Source organism: Diadema antillarum, unplaced genomic scaffold (genome assembly GCF_040938485.1).
Source record: "Diadema antillarum isolate AM-2024a unplaced genomic scaffold, OU_Dant_1.0 seq00000934_RagTag, whole genome shotgun sequence".
Taxonomy (NCBI): domain Eukaryota; kingdom Metazoa; phylum Echinodermata; class Echinoidea; order Diadematoida; family Diadematidae; genus Diadema; species Diadema antillarum.
In genome coordinates this window covers 434,342-454,745 of record NW_027271785.1, presented here as the reverse complement: position 1 = coordinate 454,745, position 20,404 = coordinate 434,342, and the positions used below count along the sequence as shown (strand labels likewise).

At 38.4% G+C, this 20,404-nt stretch overlaps 1 protein-coding gene across 5 annotated transcripts in view; it reads right to left on the bottom strand.

The window, feature by feature from the left end:
- LOC139741560 (ras-related protein M-Ras-like) overlaps positions 1-18,841 on the bottom strand; it is a 41,898-nt gene extending 23,057 nt beyond the window's left edge. The window contains exons 1-3 of one of the 5 annotated variants that reach the window (XM_071652144.1): positions 18,590-18,841; positions 11,715-11,811; positions 8,288-9,174 (exon numbers count right to left, since the gene is read on the bottom strand). In XM_071652144.1, coding sequence (XP_071508245.1) covers positions 8,288-8,483 — 196 coding nt within the window. In that variant the 5' untranslated portion in view covers positions 8,484-9,174; positions 11,715-11,811; positions 18,590-18,841. Of the gene's footprint in view, positions 1-8,287; positions 9,175-11,714; positions 11,812-18,523 lie in introns of all 5 variants that reach the window. The other 4 variants (XM_071652143.1, XM_071652145.1, XM_071652142.1 and 1 more) reach the window with 4 other exon arrangements.
- Positions 18,842-20,404: the final 1,563 nt, after the last annotated feature.

Below are 20,404 nucleotides of genomic sequence, written 5' to 3'. Positions count from 1 at the left end.
CTACAACCTTTCAAACTGGACAATTTTTTGTCAATCTCACTGCTTTTGAATGATTTTATTGTACTGATCACAGGAAAAGTAATTACTGGTATATTCAATTTATTTCTTTCCTCCAGTGTTACTCTGTAAAATTTGGTTCAATTTTGCTTTCCGTAAATAACACATCTTTGCCATCACTCCCATAAACATTCATTTCATTCTGTTTGCTCACACAGGAAATGTCACTGGACCACTAAATGGGTTGGCCTTTGGATGGTGTGCATTTAGTGTATGCAAGTATTGATCTGCTCTTGTTCCAGCTGATTACTCTAGCTGCTCTTGTTGATATGAAACCAATTTTCTAACTTGTGTATGACTGTTTGATGAGGAAACAGTTAAAAGGAAGTTTGCAGTGACCACAAATTAGTATTTCATGGAATAGTTTGGGTACACAGGGTTGGCCGTACTATTTTGGCCACAGCAATTCACTGTTACATGGTACATCGTACCTCCATTACCAGCGTTCCATTGCCGGGAAATCCTGGCATTTTCAGCAGGCAGCTCTATAAGTACAACCCCAGACACTCTTTTTCAGGCAAAATATAAAAATCAATCTCTGGTAAGGACATGCAAACGTTATGAGGTCACGGTGCAGTTAATGAAAACAGTGACTAGAGAAGAGAAAAGAAACAGGGAGAGAAAGATTCAAGACTTTTATTTTATTTCATTTATCTATTTACTTATTTTATTTTTATTTTCTTATTTTTTATTTTTTATTATTATTATTTATTTATTTATCTTTTTTTTCTTTTTCTTTTCTTTTCTTTTCTTTTTTTTCTTTTCTTTTTTTTTTTTTTTTTTTGGGGGGGGGGGGAGGGATAAGAACTACTGCATTTACTTTCCACAGCCCTCATTTACTACCAATTTATTCAGTGTGACAAATTCATACACCTACTTGTATGCAAATCTCGCTGTCCAGAAAATGACAAGAGGTGATATTGAAATAAAATATACTGTAAAATTATTTCTGGCTTTGTATTGTTATCAAACATGACAAACATTGTATCTTCTGTTTAATGCTTTTATAGGTGAAACATAGACTTTCAGTATAAAAAAAGACTCATGAGGTAAACACTATGATATCAAACAGCACCATTTAACCAGAAGGTCAAATGAAGGAATTCACTCAAGTCAAGTACTTCATTACCTCAAGGTAGAGTATTTTAATAGAGTGCTTTGGTATTTATAAATCTACAGTGTAGTTGCAACTAGCTGCTCATAAACAGTAGAGAGTCACGGCAGTTTAGATCAATCAACTACTGTACATTTTAAGCTTCAAGGGAAAGATCTCCTTAATTCTATATTACCTGACAAAACGAAAAACTCATTTACAGATAATTGCTCATAAAAAGTTCCTATGTCTACAAAGTCCACGTAGGTGTTTAAAAGTACTGGAAGGAAAGAGTAACTTCATAGTGCTCAGCAGAGTTAAGACTTACAGGCATCTTCCTCATCATAACAAGAAAATAAAGTCACAAAAGTTGAACTGAGGTTTGAGAACAACAAAGAACGGTCCAGAAAGATGAAAATTGAAAGAAGACAGACAAGAGTGTAGTGAGTGAGAAGGGCAGTGCTAAGAAAGGTACATGTAAGCAGAGAGAGCACCAAAATGAGCCCCAGACAGCTGTAGGCCATTTCCAGTACTTGACTGCTAGTTCCCTCTCCTTATCCAAACAGCTTGCTGTTATTGTTTGCACTTGTACACTTTTTCACTTACTACTTTGATAACACTACTGTACACCTTGGCCAGAGTATATAGTATGTACATTACAGATTCAATTCTGTCGGAACACAGACTACTAGAACACTCCCATTGCCTTCATTTTCCAACATATACTTCTTCTTCTTCTTGTTGTTTTTAAAGTAGTTAAAGTGTATATTTTGGAGCAGAAGAGTTAACACAAGATGTGACTATTCATTTTTATAGTAGTGTCACAAAAGAAAAAGTAAAATGAATTTACAAACTTGTTACTCTGAATGCTGGTATGTTTATTCACACTATGTCAACTTAATTGAACCTGTGATTACTGTGGCATCCTGGAACATACACAACATCTCCTCCATTTCAATCACTACCCTTGACCCTTGAGCGCCATTATTTCTTCCAAGTGTTTATTTGCAGTTATGCCAGCTCACAGCAGCAGAATAAATGTTGATCCCCTCTCTCTCCACACTTGTCCAAATATTACACAAATTCTGGAAGTATGGTGCAATAATGTCAGCTGATTTTCAATGGAAGTTGCAATTGGCTCAATGAGTTCAGTCTTTGTTTACTTTGTGTACATTCAAGCACATTTTTCAATACACACTCAGCTGCCTTTCATGATGATAAACCAGCATTGTGTCATCGTTTCCTGGAGGGAATAAAACAAGAGACCCAGGGGTCAAGCGCTCACCTGAGTATCCATAGTTCACCTTCCATGCATTCTTGCAGACTCTTACTTGAGAACATTGGAAACTTATGGTGGGGGTAGCTTTGAGAATGGGGGCATGGTGTCCATTTACATATATTCCATCACACTGGTAAAAATACCTGCCAAGTACACTGTACTTTATAGAATGTTGGATTATGCAGCTCGGGAAAAAAAGACTTAAAGCCCTATCACGTTTGATTAGAACTACAGAAAAATATCATGGAATATACACATTGTTTTGTGTACGGTTCGGTGTGTGTAACCGACACGCAGCAACGTGGAGAAACGAATATTGACTGAAAAGAAAATGATGAAAATTTAAAATTTTGGTCCAAATTTAGGCCCCCTGGGGCCCCCAGGTGGGGCATGGTGCCCATTTGATAGGAATGAGATTCTTTCCCCCTAGGGATGCTACCTGCCAACTTTGGTGAAAATTCATACTGGCATTTTCAAGAAAAAGATGAAAATGTACAATTTGGGCCCCATTAGGACCCCTCCCCACCCCCTTCCCCTGGGTCCCGAGGGGGGGGGGGGGGGGCATCCCTGATTCCGCCATGAACAAACTTGAAACTACAGTCATCAATGTACTAATTCATAGCATTAACTTTGCTCTATCACTTCTGGTTCTAGAGAAGAAGATTTTTTAAGATTCCTTAATTTTGGGGGGTTTGGGCCCCTCTGGGGGCCCCCAGGTGGGGTATGGTACCCACTTGAACAATTGAGATCCTATCCCCCTAGGGATGCTACCTGCCAAGTTTGGTGAAAATTGGTCAAGGGGTTCTCAAGAAGAAGATGAAAATGTAAAAGTTTACGCACGACGGACCACGCACGACGCACGACGGACGCCGGACGAAGAGCGATCGCAATAGCTCGGCTCAGGTGAGCTAAAAATCTATAGATACTTTACAATTTTATTTCATTTCATTTCATGTCATTTAATTTCTTTATTTGTCCAAATTATGTATACAAACATTGCATGGAAAATTGCTTCACACTGTGAGCATTTTGAATTACTGAAACATAAATTCAGTTACATGTAGTACTGTACATTGCTACAAGAGGACTACAATGTATGTGTTACAAAAGCATATCAAGCAAGAACATACATGTATGTGACATGTATGCAATGATACTGACTGCTCAGTAGATCAATTTACAATACAAAAGGCTGTTGAACAAACCTGTAGTGTCCAAAGGCTTCTCTTTTAAAAAGCATTAATGTATGATGTACACTTGTATAATGCTCCTCATTTTGCTTTAATATGAAAACGGGAAAACCAAAAGATGTCTTTTTTTTTTTGCATTTGCCATATATACACACCCACTTCCTGTGTCAAAAGAAGTCAAGTGAAATGAGACTAGACAGTGTGCATTATCTCAAGAGGGCTTGAGATGAGATGCACTCCCTTATATAGAGAAAGAAAAACTATGGTATATCCCAAGAGGGCACTGCATTATAAGAAGACAAATTATGGTGGTATCTATGCACATATAGTGATGACCAATTGATGCCATAGCTGAGATGCTAGTGAGGCATGTCTCTACCTTGCAGTCATATCTTTGGACTATGCCTAAAATTTCCCTTCTTTTCAGTATGTGAAGTTGATGCTTCTTTCACACCTATGATTCCAAACAGATTTCTCCACTTCAGGGCATTTTAATGCATACATATCAGAGGCAAAGCATTGTTATATACACCTTGTGCATTGTACACTTCTGTGCAGTGTACATACAGTGTAGCATCTCATACAGGCTATAGTCTGTAAAATGATCTACAGAAATTATATTTTAATCCTCCCCAATTTCAACCAAGTCAACTTTTCACCCCTCCAATCAAAGAATCCACACTGATTTCAAAGAGGCAAGAGCCAGTGTCATGTCTTATTCCTTGGTTTACTAGACTTTCTGGATACAACTGTGTGCAAATTCTCCAGCATGCATGTCATGCGGTGAATACTTACAAAATCAGTAGGTGTTTAAGTCGGCATCGTAATTTGTTCTCTGTATGCTAACCATTCTCAAGCTAACAGAGCAGTACAATGGTGTGTAATGCAACTCTAGCAAGCCTCAAGTGCCCTCTTACCCACAGCTGGGTGCAAATACCCACAGGAGATGCATACGTATACTTGGATTGCAATAATACAATTTTGGTGGAATGTACATATGGGTAATTCCATGAAGTTGGGGCACAAAGTGTTACATTTTAGCATAACTCAGTACTAATTATGCTATACATATATTGTTTATAGGCTTTACATTTGTATTGAGACCATACATTTTCCTGGAAATTTTGTGCCATTCAGACTCAATTTTGATGAAGTTATTTTTAAAAAATGTAACGGTGTCCTGTAGCATCGTGACGTGTCCATGTAGCATCGTGATAGTTAAAATCTGGTCCTAAAAGACAAATTAATGCAATTAGCTTGACCAAAATTTGATGTAATATGCATAATTACTCGATTAGTCAGATAGCTAAATATCTTTACTCTCCTTTCCACAGTCTTACTTTTACAAGAAAATTACAAAATGTGTCACTATGCTACGCGGTGTCCACCAAATGTAACAAAAAAGGACACCGCGTAGCATCGTGACACATTTTGTAATTTTCTTTTAAAATGAAAGCTGTGTACAGCAAATTTGAGATATTTAGCTATCTGACTAATCTAGTAAATATGCATATTGCATCAAATTTTAGTCAAGCTAATTGCCATAATTTGTCTCTTAAGACCAAATTTCAAAATATCACGATGCTACATGGACACGTCACGATGCTACAGGACACCGTTACATATTGTTTAATAACTTCATCAAAATTGAGTCTGAATGGCACAAAGTCTCCAAGAAAATGTGTGGCCTCAATGCAAATGTAAAGCCTACAAACAATAAATGTATAGCATAATTAATATTGAGTTATGCTGAAATGTATTTTTCAAATATCACGATGCTACATGGACACTGCCCCAACTTCATGGAATTACCCATATATGCTTGTAATAAGACTGGCTCAACCAGCAAATGGTGAAGCTGCTAGTACATGCTGTAAAAATGTACATTGTGTAAAGTGATACAACATTCACCATTTCATCAATTGTTATTGAAGACTGTCCAGTCGATTAACGGTCTGATTGGCAAACACTGAAAATGGAACAGAACAGTCTCTCCTTGATATACATAGTCCCAAGATTGCAGTAGATCCTGGATTTCAGATTAACAGACTTGCACTTTGGCAAGCCAAATACTCTCTCCTTCATCCTCACAACAGACAGACAAGCAATGAAACAAACAGACATAGAGACGGACAGACAGACAAGCAATGAAACAGACAGACAGACACACACACACACACACACACACACATACACAATTTTCCCTCCCTCTCTCACCCTTAATATTTTTCTCTTCCTATTTGCTGTCTCACTCTAGCCACAATTCCAGCCTATTTTTATCATCTTCTAAAGGGGGGTTTCCTGTCAGCCTGCAAAACATGTTTGTCTCATCTCTCATTATTTCCCCCTGTTTTGAAATGAGCTCCAAACAGTTTCCAATAAGCAGAAAGAGTAAAATGTCTCAAGGGGCCTAAACCTGCCTGATGGATACAGGTGGTTATCTCTTGCCCGCTGCATTGACCACATTGGGGGAATCTAGAGGTCAGTGTCCTAGATTCTCAAAAACCTGACAACATAATTTGCAAGGGTTGCACTTAACAATTTTTTCACACCAAGTGAGATGAATATCATACAAACATAGCATTTGATTTTTAACCCAACTGTTGCAATTTTTAATAGTAATGCGTTATTGTCTGTCATTTCTGGTTGACCACTGCCTAGATAGCTGCCAAATATCCTTCTCATCCCCAATGCAATTTTAGACAGATATTCAGTGCATTTTAAGTCTTTACATGAAGAGACTGTCTCAATATATCCTATCCTCTTGAAGCCATTTCAATTTTAGATAGTGCAAAGAATGATAGTAGGCCCTATTGCTTGACCGTTTTCATTAGCATACTAATTTAATTCTTTATGTATCACGCTTGCACGTCCAACTCAGTCGACGGCTCGCCAAGTTTGCATATTTGCTTGAACACACAACTCCACCCACATCAACTGATACAGCAAATCACCACATGCCACAGTACGTGGTGATGGATGCTTATTTCACCATTCCATTTGTTTGACAGGCAGCTTGCCTTGCATGGTTACTGAATTGGTGTTTCATAGTCCTGAATTTTACTTCGAAATCAATTATATAAGGAATTTTCCAATTGATAAATTAATCTTAATTTTCTGCCACGGTTGTGTCTGCTAAAGTCACTTCCTCCCAGATCTAGACAAAAATGTACTAGCTACTGGCCATTTGTGAGAAAAATAATCAAAGCTTCGTCATAAAATTCATATCATAGCAAATCCTAGCATTTTCTCTACAATGTTGGTCTACTGCATGTCCGGCATAATGTTCCTATCTAAAAAAAAAAAAAAAAAAGTTACTTGCACGGGACTTTGAAAAACAAAATAATTTCCAAAAGTACCACTTACATACTGCAGTCTCAGGATAACGTGGCACACCATTGCACACATAGAGTTATTGAGGACAAGTCCCGAGTAAACCCGGGCAAGCGTCTATGGGAAATGCGTGTTGTAGCAAAATCAAACCGTCCTCTACTGGTTAAAGGGACTGTACAGTACTGGTTGAGGTAGGGATTCATGTTTTGAACATTCCTAAGTGAGATAATGAAAAGCCTCTTATGAAATATGAAAGAGCATGTAATTTTAAGAAGGATTCAACATTTATTTGATGAAAATTGGTTTTCAAATGGCTGAGATATCCAAAAAAGTACTAATAATAAAAGGCGACATGCCCCAACTTTATTAGTATCTCTTTGTTTCACCTCGTTTTGGGATATCTCAGCCATTTCAAAACCGATTTTCATCGAATAAACTTTTGATACCCCTTAGAACTGCATGCTCTTTGACATCTCATAGAGTGGTTTCTGAATATCTCACAAAATGTTAAAAGCTAAATCTTCACCTTGACCAGAACTGTACACACCCTTTAAAGTGCGTACAACTGATATGGTTAATATGGTAGAGAGGATGACTAATGTAAACAACCATTTCAATTTAGGAACAATTCAAATAGCACACACACAAAAGTGATATAATACTATATAGTATGAAACTTTTCTCAGGAAGGAAAAGTTGTTATTTTAAAGCATATTGCTTCTACAGTTGTTGTTGTTTTTTTTAATAACCCCAGCCAAACAAAATGGGTTGAGTGATAAATTTCACTTATCTGTAATCTTTGAAGTTCACATGTACAATGTGAGATGTGTCATCGAAGCCCCTGTCACAGACATGACATGGTTTACTTACGAGTAGTGAGGTCATGTGACCAGTCAATCACAGCTGCGGAAGCCAGCCTCAGGCCAGGTATCATTCACACACAGACCTGTCCAGCCTCAGACCACCTCCAGAGGTGGTCAGCAAAAGTGAAGTCGACCTGAGACCAGCCGAAGTTTGATGTGACTGTTACACATAATTGGGATTAGCCCCAGGGCTGACCTCAGGCAGGGCTGACCTCAGGCACACCTCAAGTTGGCTTTCTCGTACATGTAACAGGGTCATACACAATAACATTCAGGACGTGAACACGAAATCCAATTTAAGAATGGATACCATCTTCTAGATCACCACACTTAAACTTGAAATTTTCAGCTTGATACTACCAAGCTAGTGACTTCCAGTCTTTTCACTGACAACTTGAAATATTATGTCCCTTTTTGAAGTACTTACAGGAAGAAAAGGTACACACAGGCATACTGTGTACAATGTACTTACCATCTAAAATACACCAGTCTCCATCAATTTCTGTGTGCTGGATATATGAGTCCTCTATGGTTGGATCATAATCAGCTACAAACAGTTTCTGAAAGAACTGGATTGTGATGGCGCTCTTCCCTACACCTCCATCTCCGACCACTACAAGCTTGTAGGTGGTCAGGTTTTCTCGTGAAATATCAGACAGGGTTGTCATTTTGCTTCTTGTTGTTTTCTTGCTTTTGTTACGATTTGGCACTCAAAGCCACCAAACTGCTGGACAGAGTAGAAAATATCTACTCACTCTCCACAATTCAGAAAGGCAATGCACAAATTAAAAGAGAAATAACTTTCCATGGGTTGCATTCCTCCAAGTCAAAAAGAGCGCTTAAAGCTGATGAAAACCTGGCATCTGACGACTCCAATCTATATACAGGAAAGCCAATGGCTTGCTTTGAAATCCATTTCTGCACTGTCCCATTTACTAGTTGATTTCTTGCAAATGTCACATCAGCCACGTGAGACTCAATTGAAGCACTCAAGGGAGGGTGCCAGAGTACGCTCAACGTGCCTCTCAACCCAGTTGCACCAGACTCACTCAAAATGCCACGGCAGTATTGGGAGCTCCCGTGACTGGGCAGCGATACCGTGAGTAATCAGTTCTGCAGAACAGTTCTCCTTACTACAGCAGCCCACAGTTGCATGCAAGGTCGCACCGTCCCCACTGGGAAGCAATAAAAGATGCGCTCACTCCCTAGGGCGCTGTAATGGAGGAGCCCAGCTTTTCCTACACGCAGAGGATATCTCTCTCGTAACATGCTATATGTAGAGCAAGAAGGGTCTCATCATATTCTGTCTCTGTCTCATTGGTATGCAGGCAGCTTCTCTCTTTCTCTCTCTGAAATATCCTGCAGGAAAAATAGAACAAAAAGGAAAAAATACAAACAAGATTATTAACAACTTGATGAAACCTCCTTATTCCTCATCATGTCATGGTGGGTAGCAAGTCAGTTGCTCATGTGAAAAGGAAAAATATCAGCGCTGCAGAAAGATGTACATATAGACCCTACATTGCATGTACTTCGGAAACTGCTGAAAATGACATCATTGAGAGATAAGAATCTTTCTTCACAACTTTGCACGGTTAGTTTGTTTTTTGTTTTTTGTGTTTTTTGTTTAATTTGTGGCAGTGTACTCATATATTCTTGAATTCAAAGTTATTCAATCATACTCATGAATAATATTAATAATATTCCCTTTGTTGGAAATGGTGGAATCTCGCCGACGTGATCTGAGTCATACCACATAGAGGAAATGAATTACCGGTACTGATGGTCGTAGAACTTATTTCATTCAATGCACAATACTTACTAGTATTTATATTATTTCCAGAAGATTAAAAATAGATGCCCTCATCAAAGCATTATCAAGGCCGCACATATGTATAATATGTTTGCCAATTTTTCATCACTGACTGATTAAAAAAATACATATCACTGAAATATGATATGCCATTTTAATTGTCTACATACATGCAAATCATATCGCATGTGAAAATGGAAATTTACAGGTTGTACATGTCTTCTACGTTTATGTCACTACGCTGCACAGACAGAGCTCATGATCACAGATACAGCATGACAACTGGAAAAGTATGGTGCAGAAAATAGGCAACAATGCTTTAGAGTGTATCTGGCCCATCTATACAAAGAGATGTACAGTATATTACACAGTCACACACTTACACACACTTACAGTGTATGTCTCAGATATTTTCTAGATTTTACAATTTTATGGTACAGGCGGCATATTTAAGTCTACACAACATTACTAGCCAAGGGCAAATCTGGATCTACCTTGACATTTGATGACGATGTTACAGGACTCATCCCATCAACTAAAGCCACACATGCTTTGAGCCACATGTTGGAACTAAACCCAGACCTTGGCATGATAACACCCTGTCTATCTCTAGATTTACTTTTGATCAGTATCCCCTTTTCCATTGACTTGCAGTGGAGTATACTGACTATACCTTCTCTCCATACTGTTTCATGACTTCAACGGAAATACACCTTCTTTGCAATGTCAATCTCTACTCCCTGAAAAAAGCAGAAAATCTCAGTCAATTTCAGCATGGGTTTAGACATATTGGCCAAGCACTAAATGGAAATCAAATTGCAGACTACAATGTAGGATGATATGAGCTGGGTAAAATACACAAACAGCATCTCAGACACGAACACAAACAAACAGTTGTACACAGACATACATGTATACTGTACAATTAGTAGATGCAGTCATGGGTGTTTCAGTAATTTTGAGAAGGGTAGCCACAGAAGATTTTATGGCTATAGGGTTTATGACGGAAAGATTGCTCTGCACAATGCACAGTAAAGCAACAAACCAACACAAATGTGAGAGAAGTTTGGAAAGTGCATTTCAGTCAAATGTCTATGGCATAACTTACAAAGTATGGTATATAGCAACCCTCATTCATTTAATAGTGGCAAGATAATATAATTTGGATGAAGGGATCAATTTGCATTACCTTACAAGTAAATACTGTGTTATAAACACATTCTTGGTACTCCGAGTATCGTAAACTCTGCAAAAGAGCCTTCTATATTATGTAAAAAATGTGAAATGTCTTAAGCACAGAAGATGTGAAGAGGAATATGCATGTTCTCTCATTACAGAGAAAGTCTACTGAGATATTCAATGAACACAACCAAATTGGCTGGCCTACAAGCACCTGTAGTTGGGGTCAGAGCTGGCAGAATGTTTGGTCAGTCTGATTTGTGTGTGCATGTGTGGTAGCTTGTTTGTTTGTTCGTTTGTTTTTTTGTTTGTTTGTTTTTCAATCTATTGCATGACTTAACATTTCAAGAATAGAAATGTCTCAATGGGGTTCACTCTTTGCAATGAGGAGTTCAGTTAGTGGTATTAACATTAATCATGGCAATAATTTGGACTCAGTATTGTTAATTTGCTGGTAATATTGTATAAACATACATTGATTTATCATTACAATAATATAAAAATGAAGTCTACCCAGTGTTTCAGCTCACTTTAATGAACAGAATTAGATTGAAAAACAAATAAACAAACAGTGAAATAATCATAAAATTGGACAAATATCACTAAATTATGAAATATTACACTGTGATCACGTATTAGTGATGTTAGTCAAAGATGCACAATACAAATCAGAGGAGTTGATTATGCATTGAACTCACAAGACTCCCACTTGAATTTACATTAACCCTCAAGATATTTTATGATGATCTCAAAACAAAGAAATGACATCCTTTGCACCAAACTGTTCTACAGTTTCAATCACCATGCAGTGATGGCTTTGTGATGGCTTTGTGATGGCTTTGAGAAGTTGAGAAGATTACAGCTGATAAGAAAAGACATGTAAGAAGAATCTAGTACTTTAATTAACCTGTTGAGGAAGAGTCCCAAGTATACTCCGACAAGTGTCAATGGGAAATGTGTGTTGCAGCAAAATCAGCCTGTTCTCAATGGGTTAATGTACAGACCTAAAGAGGGACAGTGGAACAATGACACCATTTATATATCAATCTAATTTGCATTGTACAATCTGTGACTACTACAGTGTATCACCATATTTACAAGTGTACATTGTAGGCACTGTCAAACTCCAACAGTCCTTTAATATAACTTTCTCATTCAATTGTCTGATTTTCCAGAAATTTCTGTTAGTCTGTTTGATTGTACTCTATCTCCAAAAGTCTATTAAGGTTTTAGCAGTCAACTACAAGCCTTGGTACGCTGTATGTACGCTTTTCTTGCTACGTTTATGCACATACAGTAGCAAAAAGGTACTGCTCATATTCTGCAACAAGGACACCATATGCAGTGATGACCTATTTCTCCAATATCAAGCAATAGTCGGTGGACAGGTGCTGAAGAGCAATTGATTATTTGCACCATGACAACTTTTTTTTATTATTCTGCATTTAAGCCATATTTAAAGTTTTACGGCATGAAATGTGGTGTACATAATTCACAGTCAAAAGTTAACTGCACTTCATGCTACTTCTGACCAAATCATCTAAAAAGCAAATGTGATTTTACCACTAAAAGATACTTTGACATCATGCATACAACCTCTGCATACAGTTTTTGCTCTCTCTCTCTCTCTCTCTCTCTCAAAAAAAAATACAAACCATTAAAAGTCAATTTTAAGTGAGCTGTTTCAAACATCCCTTTGGATACAGCTCTACAATATAAATATAGTCATTGTTGTTGCAATGATATCTTCTTTACAGTAATTTAGAACTCTTCTTTGGCAGGGTTTATCTTTTGGAAGAAACATACAGGTGTACAATACCTCCCCATAAAATTGACTTAGACATAGCCATGTTTGAATAACATGTTCTTCTACCAAGTTGACTGACTGTTGCAATATACATTAATACAAAATACAAGGCAGAGCTATACACCGAGGAACAGATGCTCGAATGTACACTTTTGGCACGTTAAGCATATAGCAGCTTCCTGAACTTTCAATAATTGGAATGCCATTGTTCCTTCCTTAGTAGACAAATAAACCTTTCTAGAAAAAGGGAGGGGAATAGAAAAGAAAGATCTGGTGTAATGTTCAGTCTGATTGGGTCCTTTGAATGTTAGAGCTATGTGTGCATACTTGGAATCTGCACAAATCTGAGACTGTATGTAGCACTGTAGACATACGGCAAACCCATTTCCTGTGTGGATAACTACATGTCTGTATGTGAATGTCATACTAGGATCCCCCTATCATTTCCTCTCAGACCCCACCCTTATAAGAAGCGGTGAGTGTGGATGATATTATTGTATGTTGGCAGGTGAAAATATGCAGAACAGACTTGCAGAGAAGACCAGATATATGAAGTACGTCAGAGCTCAAGAACACACTTGTCATGTGCAAAAAGGAAGAGATAAGGGTAGTACACGTGTACAAGTAATAAGGCTGAAAATCAATAGTGACTCCCTGGCGTGGCTTTTCTACCATTCCCCAAACCGGAAACCCAAGAAGGAAACGTCCCATTGAGAAAGGAGATGAGAGCAACTGGCATTGAAAAGGGATACCCAGGTCTTTACATTCTTAGAGGGGCAGACACAAAGGCCCTTTCAGCTGCTAAACAATGGGCACGAAAGTGGGCTCAATATGAAGCCAGTGTTCAGTAATAATAGGCACAACTTGCTTAAAAGAGAGAGAGAGGAAAAAAAGGGGGGGGGAGGTGGGTGGGGGGACAACTGTTGGTACATGCAGTCTCTATACAACATTGTCTTTAAAGTCATGATAGAGCCTACCAGTAAAAGCAACATTGTTTAATTTGATGGGACAAGTGGCAAACTCCATTCCTGGTTTCCAGTGTCAGTCATGTACAGTTTGTAGTTCACACCATGTAATTTATCATGTAGGCCCTATTGATAACTCACAAAGACAGAACATGGCAGACAGGCTGTAATACTTGTCCACTAAATGCCTTCATAAATGCCTCCCCCCCCCCCCCTCCTTTTGAGTACACAGAACCCTGTGGTATAGGCCTACGTTGTAGGCCCTATACACTAACAGCTCTACAGAGTACAAAGATCTCTTCGTCTTCCTATCAGCTGATTCAATGCAACTGATGCATGTCCAGACAAGTAGACACACACATTGCATACGAAGGCAAAAAACAAAACAAAGTAAAACAAAAACAAATGGTCATTCGTTGGGTGGCTATGAAATGCAATCTTTTGAGCAAGTCACCACAGGGTGAACAGACATTCATACTGGAGCTTTACACAATATCACATACACTGTTTGTAATGTCTATGATATGTAGGCGTACATTGTATCCTATATTCTTTACCTGGTCGAATTAAATAATAATGATAACAACACTGTGTGGCAGCTCCACGGTCCAGCCAAGGAGGTATAGCATGGTGTATGATACCCCCATGGCACAGCTTACAAAGCTTGTAACTTTCAACTCATGGAGGTCAACCACTTTGTACTGTGTTGTGGGGTTTTTATGCCTGTTGGGTGTGGGTGGGTCCTGCCAAGTGTACAGGGATTTTGGGATGTTGAAGTTCATGACTTTTAGACTGCCAAACTTTGAACTAATCCATTGTGTTCTATGTTTAACATGAAATTACTGGAACCATAAGACTTTGACAAAAATTGCAAGGAAAGTTTTATCTGGCATCTAAAGAAAGCACTGTATGATACCATGACATGAAGACATGAAGAGATGAGACTTCTTCCCTCATATCTAACTGTGTGATATACATGCTCAAAAGACAAACCTTGCAGCATTTAGGCATCACAAGTTTCAGAACTCCAGTGTCTACAGGATTACGATGTAAATGAAATTTCAACAAAGAAAAAGGTCTTTAGATGAAAGCAGTTACACCAAAGTAACACAGCAGTCATCCCCTCAAAACACAAACAAACAAACACACAGAGAATTTTAACATTTTAATGATGACAGATTTTCTAACAAGCCATTTCTCACAAAAACAAGGCAACCTGGTCACATGACCTTGTATTTCACAAACGTACAGGTTATGACCATGCATGATATCCCCCCCCCCCCCCACACTTCATTTCCGAAATCAGCTTTTACTGACTGGGAACTAATGTGATTAACTCAATATTCTCAGCAAATATTGAGCACACTTTTGAGAACATGGTTTAATTGTCAGGCATACAACAAAAGAGAAATATTATTCAAATACTGAGGCACAGAATAGAACTGGCAGAAAAATATCCAAAGGATCCAGTGAAGGCTGTCTTTTATGGTTGCACATGGTTCAATTTAGAACTTTCACGCTGTTTGTCCACATGTTGCTCCTACTCTCCATGGCCTCTTGCAGTCAGACCGCAGCACGTATGCTAATGAGCCGATCCGGCAAGATTTATTCAGCACTCTCGTTGACAATCTTTGCGTTCGAAAGGTGTCTGGTATGTGCGAGATTTTGCGAGAGTTTGACAGGGCTATGGTTTTCACAGTGTAGCGACTTGTACATGCATCATGGCTACAAGTCACAGTAAATTGTTCTCCAGACTTTGATCTTTATTTTGAAACCAAATTTGCGTATATCGGTTCTTATCATGATGATATAATCAGTTGAATTTGTGTAAATTTTACCTGCTTTTCACGGAAGATTTTGTCGACTAAAGTTCGTTTTTGGTTCCTGACCGGATTAAGAAACTGTTGTTTCTGATTTTGGCTTTTTCGTTGAGAGGAAACTTAGATGCTCATCATATATTTGAGTCAAGGAGACGCAAGGAGACGTAAGCATGATTTAAAATACTAGTTTTTCCATTTTTGAAATGTCTGTAAAATTCACTCTTAAGCCGGAAGTGTATGCACCACACAAAGTGTACAGTGGCGCAAAAGAGCTCTCTCATTGGACAGTGCTTGCATTCAACGCTTGAACTTGGCTTGAACTACACGCGTGCCTGTATGCAAGCATGCGCGATGCACGCACGTGGCATGAAACCGTAGTAGCATAATGACGTAATGCAAGCGCTGAATGCAAGCGCTGTCCAATGAGAGAGCTTACTCTTGAGATTGCACGGTTTCAAGCTGACCAGCACTGACATCGATGTATATTTTACTGGTTCCTGACCGGATTAAGCAACAAATTGTCAAGATATTTACATAGATACAAAGATTAAGAGATGGACTACCAAATAATGCATTTTCATTGAGAATCAAGGTGAATTTGGTATTCTTTTGACGTCTTGAACGTGTACTACACGAATTACTTTTTTCATCATTTTTCAAGCTGAAATTACGCTATGATGTTTTTCATTTACAATAATTTGAGTAACATGTGACGATAGCTTACATATTTTCCTTAAATTTGATACCAAATTTGTGAATATAAGGTGTATTTTTGTTGCCGAAAGCCCAAGGACAAAATCCCCTTCCGCAGCTCATTACGTATGCAAGCCTCGAGCGGGCTTGTATACGAGTTGAATGAATACGAGCGAATTATCGGGTGCTGCGGACTGACTGCTTGCTTGAATATATCACTGAATCAATGCACTGGATTTTTTCCTGGGCTATATTCCATAAAGGCATGTAGGAACATGTCTGAAGTTAGATAGTCATGTTTGTTACAATGTAAATTTGCACTGATAAAATAAGTTTGATAATCGTTAGCAAGAGGTTACAATGTTGACATAAGATATGATAGTTCTGTTTGTCATGTTTAATATTTCCGGCCCATCGCATTTACAAGAGGCACGTAGCAAAAGGTGCACAACTCATGATTCCCCTGAAAAATCAACCATGCATATTTTCCTCACCCTTATTATTATTATTTTTTTTTTTAATTACCCACACCTATTGCATCCTGAGGGAAAGACAATTGTGGAAAGCAAATCATAGTAAGTTCCATCACATCTGGATCACAGCAAACATTTTGCACTGCATAACATGAATTTAGAGTAAATTTCAAGTCCAATTTGCATGACAATGGCTCAGTATTAAAGCAGATGTAATTTCAGTAATGAATGGAGGTAAAGTGATATGACAATGCAATTGCAATGATCTAACAAAGTGAATTATACATTTTACAAAATCAACAAATAATCTTTTTTGTTTTTGTTTTTTAGTCATGATGTGCATCAATCCTACAGGCGATTATCTTGAAAATAAAAATTCACATTATATGACTTAAATAAAAAAAAAAGAATCACTGCTCCCAATGATAAACAATACCTGTAATACCCATGATCATATTCAAGCTCAAGGTTATGTCATTATTGCAATTGACGTCTCATGCCAGCCCCACAGATGTGTCACTATTGAGGTACAACATCTGGTCAATGCACAGCCAGCACCGCATTTTAAAAGGTGGGGGGGCGGCTCAGTTTACAATTCTTCTGCCACTTCTGGGTTTCATCAGCTAACAAGCGAATTTAACACACGAAAATGTCTCCACGCGCTGGGGCAATGGCGCATTTAAGATAGCGCCGGTGGCAATTCGCGAAAATGTCTATGACCTCCTCATTCGCGAAAATATCTGTACGCGAAAATAACAGCATATACAGTACTCTATTAAGGGGATACCGTGTCCGTGAAGCTAGGTTGCAGTCTCCGCGGAACATATCCCCAACAAGATACAGACCGATCTTTCGGTCAACAAGCACCCCTACCTCATCCGGTCCAAGTTACAATTGTGGGTCTATGGAACATAGACAGAAAAATCCATCTTTCCGGAGGAGTTTTTTATCAATTTTTTCACTTTTATGCCTCTCCTCCATAGACAGTCACATCACGCAATTGAGACAGAAAAAAATCTGCCTGTCCGGAGGAGTACACTTAATAATTTTTTTTTTACATTTACGGCTCTCCTCCATTAATAGGTTCTAACATTAGACACCTATTAAGGGGATTCTGTGAAGCCAGATGCAGTCTCCGAGGAACATATCCCCAACGAGATACCGATCTTTCAGTCAAGGTCTAATGATGCAGCCTCTTACCTCAGTGCATGCTCTACTGCCTCTAGAAATATCTGTTTGTTTGAGATAGTGTACCAGTAGGCCTATTCTAAACTGGTCTTATTCAGACTCTTACACCAGACAGCTCGACAGGGCCTTGCTTGCAGAGGCAGAGGAGTCGACAGAACTAACCGGTTAGATATACCTATCTATTGACTATGGACAGTGATAGACAAGGGGTGGTATTCTGAAAATCTTCCCAAGTTTCTTCCTAAGTTTAGGAAAAAAACTTAGGAACAGACTTAGGAAGAAACTTAGGAAGATTTTCAGAATACCACTTAGGAAAAACTCCTGACTTAGGCAGAAATTTCTGTAATCCTAGGAAGGATTTCAGAATACCACCCAAGTTCTAAACCTCTCATGTTAATGTTACCGAGAATTTAACTCCACAATACATGCGATGTGACAGACACAGCGCAAGTGCAATTTAATGTTGATCATTCCTCATTTACCGGGTATTCCTTCACAAATGTTATTGTTACTGAATCAGTAGTGAATGGGTCCATCGTGTCTACATGCCTTCAAATAAACAGGCCTATTCAACGTTAAAGGTTTAAAACCCATTACCGATTAATAATCAAGGTAAGATACCCCGAGTTCTACATCATTCTAACGTTAAGACTTATAAAGCAAAGTCTGATGATTATATACGAGTGTTGTTTTACTTGTAAATTTACGACTGAGAATTGAGATGGTAATACAGACTCACTCATCGCATAGATAGAAGTTACTTTACTTACTTTACTCCCGAGAAACACTACTCCTTTCCTCTTTTATAAGCTGGTGAGATTTCGAATAGTATGTACCTACTTGTAGCACTGTTGGACTAAAGACGATTTTCGGGGATGAAAGCTCGAAACCTTCGTAGAATACTTATGTTGAACGGATTTTTACAGCAGTTTACGTTCGGTCCATCACCCAGAGATGCAGCAGCGCTTACCCGCAGTCAAGCACTGATCACACAGACTGACGGTGTAGCGTTTACGTGCGGTGCGTAGCTGAGCTGACACGCTGTGATGTGTAACGCAGCTGCGATCTCATGCGACAAGCGAGTATAGTAGTGGTACGGCTACACACACGTCCACTGTAAGACAGAGGATTATGCATGCACAAACTCGTCCCCGTAACTTGCCCGTCCGTGTGCACATCACAGCGCGCGACTCGGGCCGATTTGATGGGCTCCTCATACCCACCGTACCGCGGCGGCCGATGGTACAGCTGTATATTAACTTGTCCGTCACAAAGCGTAGGTGGGGTAAACATTTTTCTTCGACTTCTGCAACAATGTACTAGTACCAGGAACCTATACTGATGTCAAGCTGCAGTCTACTGACAGAATACATTTTTCAGAGCAACTTTCTGCTGCCACTTCTGGGTTTCTTCAGCTGACAAGCAAAACAAACAAACAAACAAACAAACAAACAGACCAAAAAAAAGTCCTTACCAGCACTTCTAAGCCCTCAGATACAGCACACACACACACACACACACACACACACACAGTTTAACCATGTTTTCTTCTTATTATTATTATTATTAGTAGTAGTAGTAGTAGTAGTAGTAGTATTATCATTATTATTATTATCATTATTATCATTATTATTAGTATTATTATTATTATTATTATTATTATTATTATTATTATTATTATTATTATTATTATTATTCTGGTGCCACTCTAGGGATAATTAAAAAGCGGGGGCCCCAAGTGGTTAGACCTTATGTATTCCTATGTATTACTTATTAAAAAAAAGTGTTCCCCCAGTTCCCCCAGCCCTGAGTTCTTTTCTTTCGGATTACAGAAAAATGAGGACATGACATCATCATTCCAGAAAAGTACATTATGTTACAAAAACAGTGAACTTCCCACAACATTATTGTGAAAATAAAAAAGTTAAATGATTTACCAAAACATGGCACAACATTTTCATCTGAAAAACCTATACATCGTTGTATGTGAGCCTTATAAGGTACCGGTAGTAGCATTAGAATTTTGACTGATGTCACTAGTGTTTTGCAAAAAAAAAAAACACAAAACACAAAACAACAACAACAACAGCAACATGCAATATAAAACTAAAGTATTATAAAATCAAGAAATATTTGCAGCATGAAATTTTTGCGAATTGCCACTGGCATTCAATGCATGTAGTGTAAAACAAGTACTTTGCGTGCATTTTAATTTCGTGAATCTTTGCTCTTGCGAAATTAAGGAAATTATAATGCAAGCCAAAATTTCTGGTTTTACAGTAGGTTCCATGTTCTTTCTAGTGTGACTGAGTGCGATGTAGATTGGCTTTAGTGTGACTGAGTGAGATGTAGATTGGCTTTAGTGTGACTGAGTGAGATGTAGATTGGCTTTAGTGTGACTGAGTGAGATGTAGATTGGCTTTAGTGTGACTGAGTGAGATGTAGATTGGCTTTAGTGTGACTGAGTGAGATGTAGATTGGCTTTAGTGTGACTGAGTGAGATGTAGATTGGCTTTAGTGTGACTGAGTGAGATGTAGATTGGCTTTAGTGTGACTGAGTGCGATGTAGATTGGCTTTAGTGTGACTGAGTGCGATGTAGATTGGCTTTAGTGTGACTGAGTGAGATGTAGATTGGCTTTAGTGTGACTGA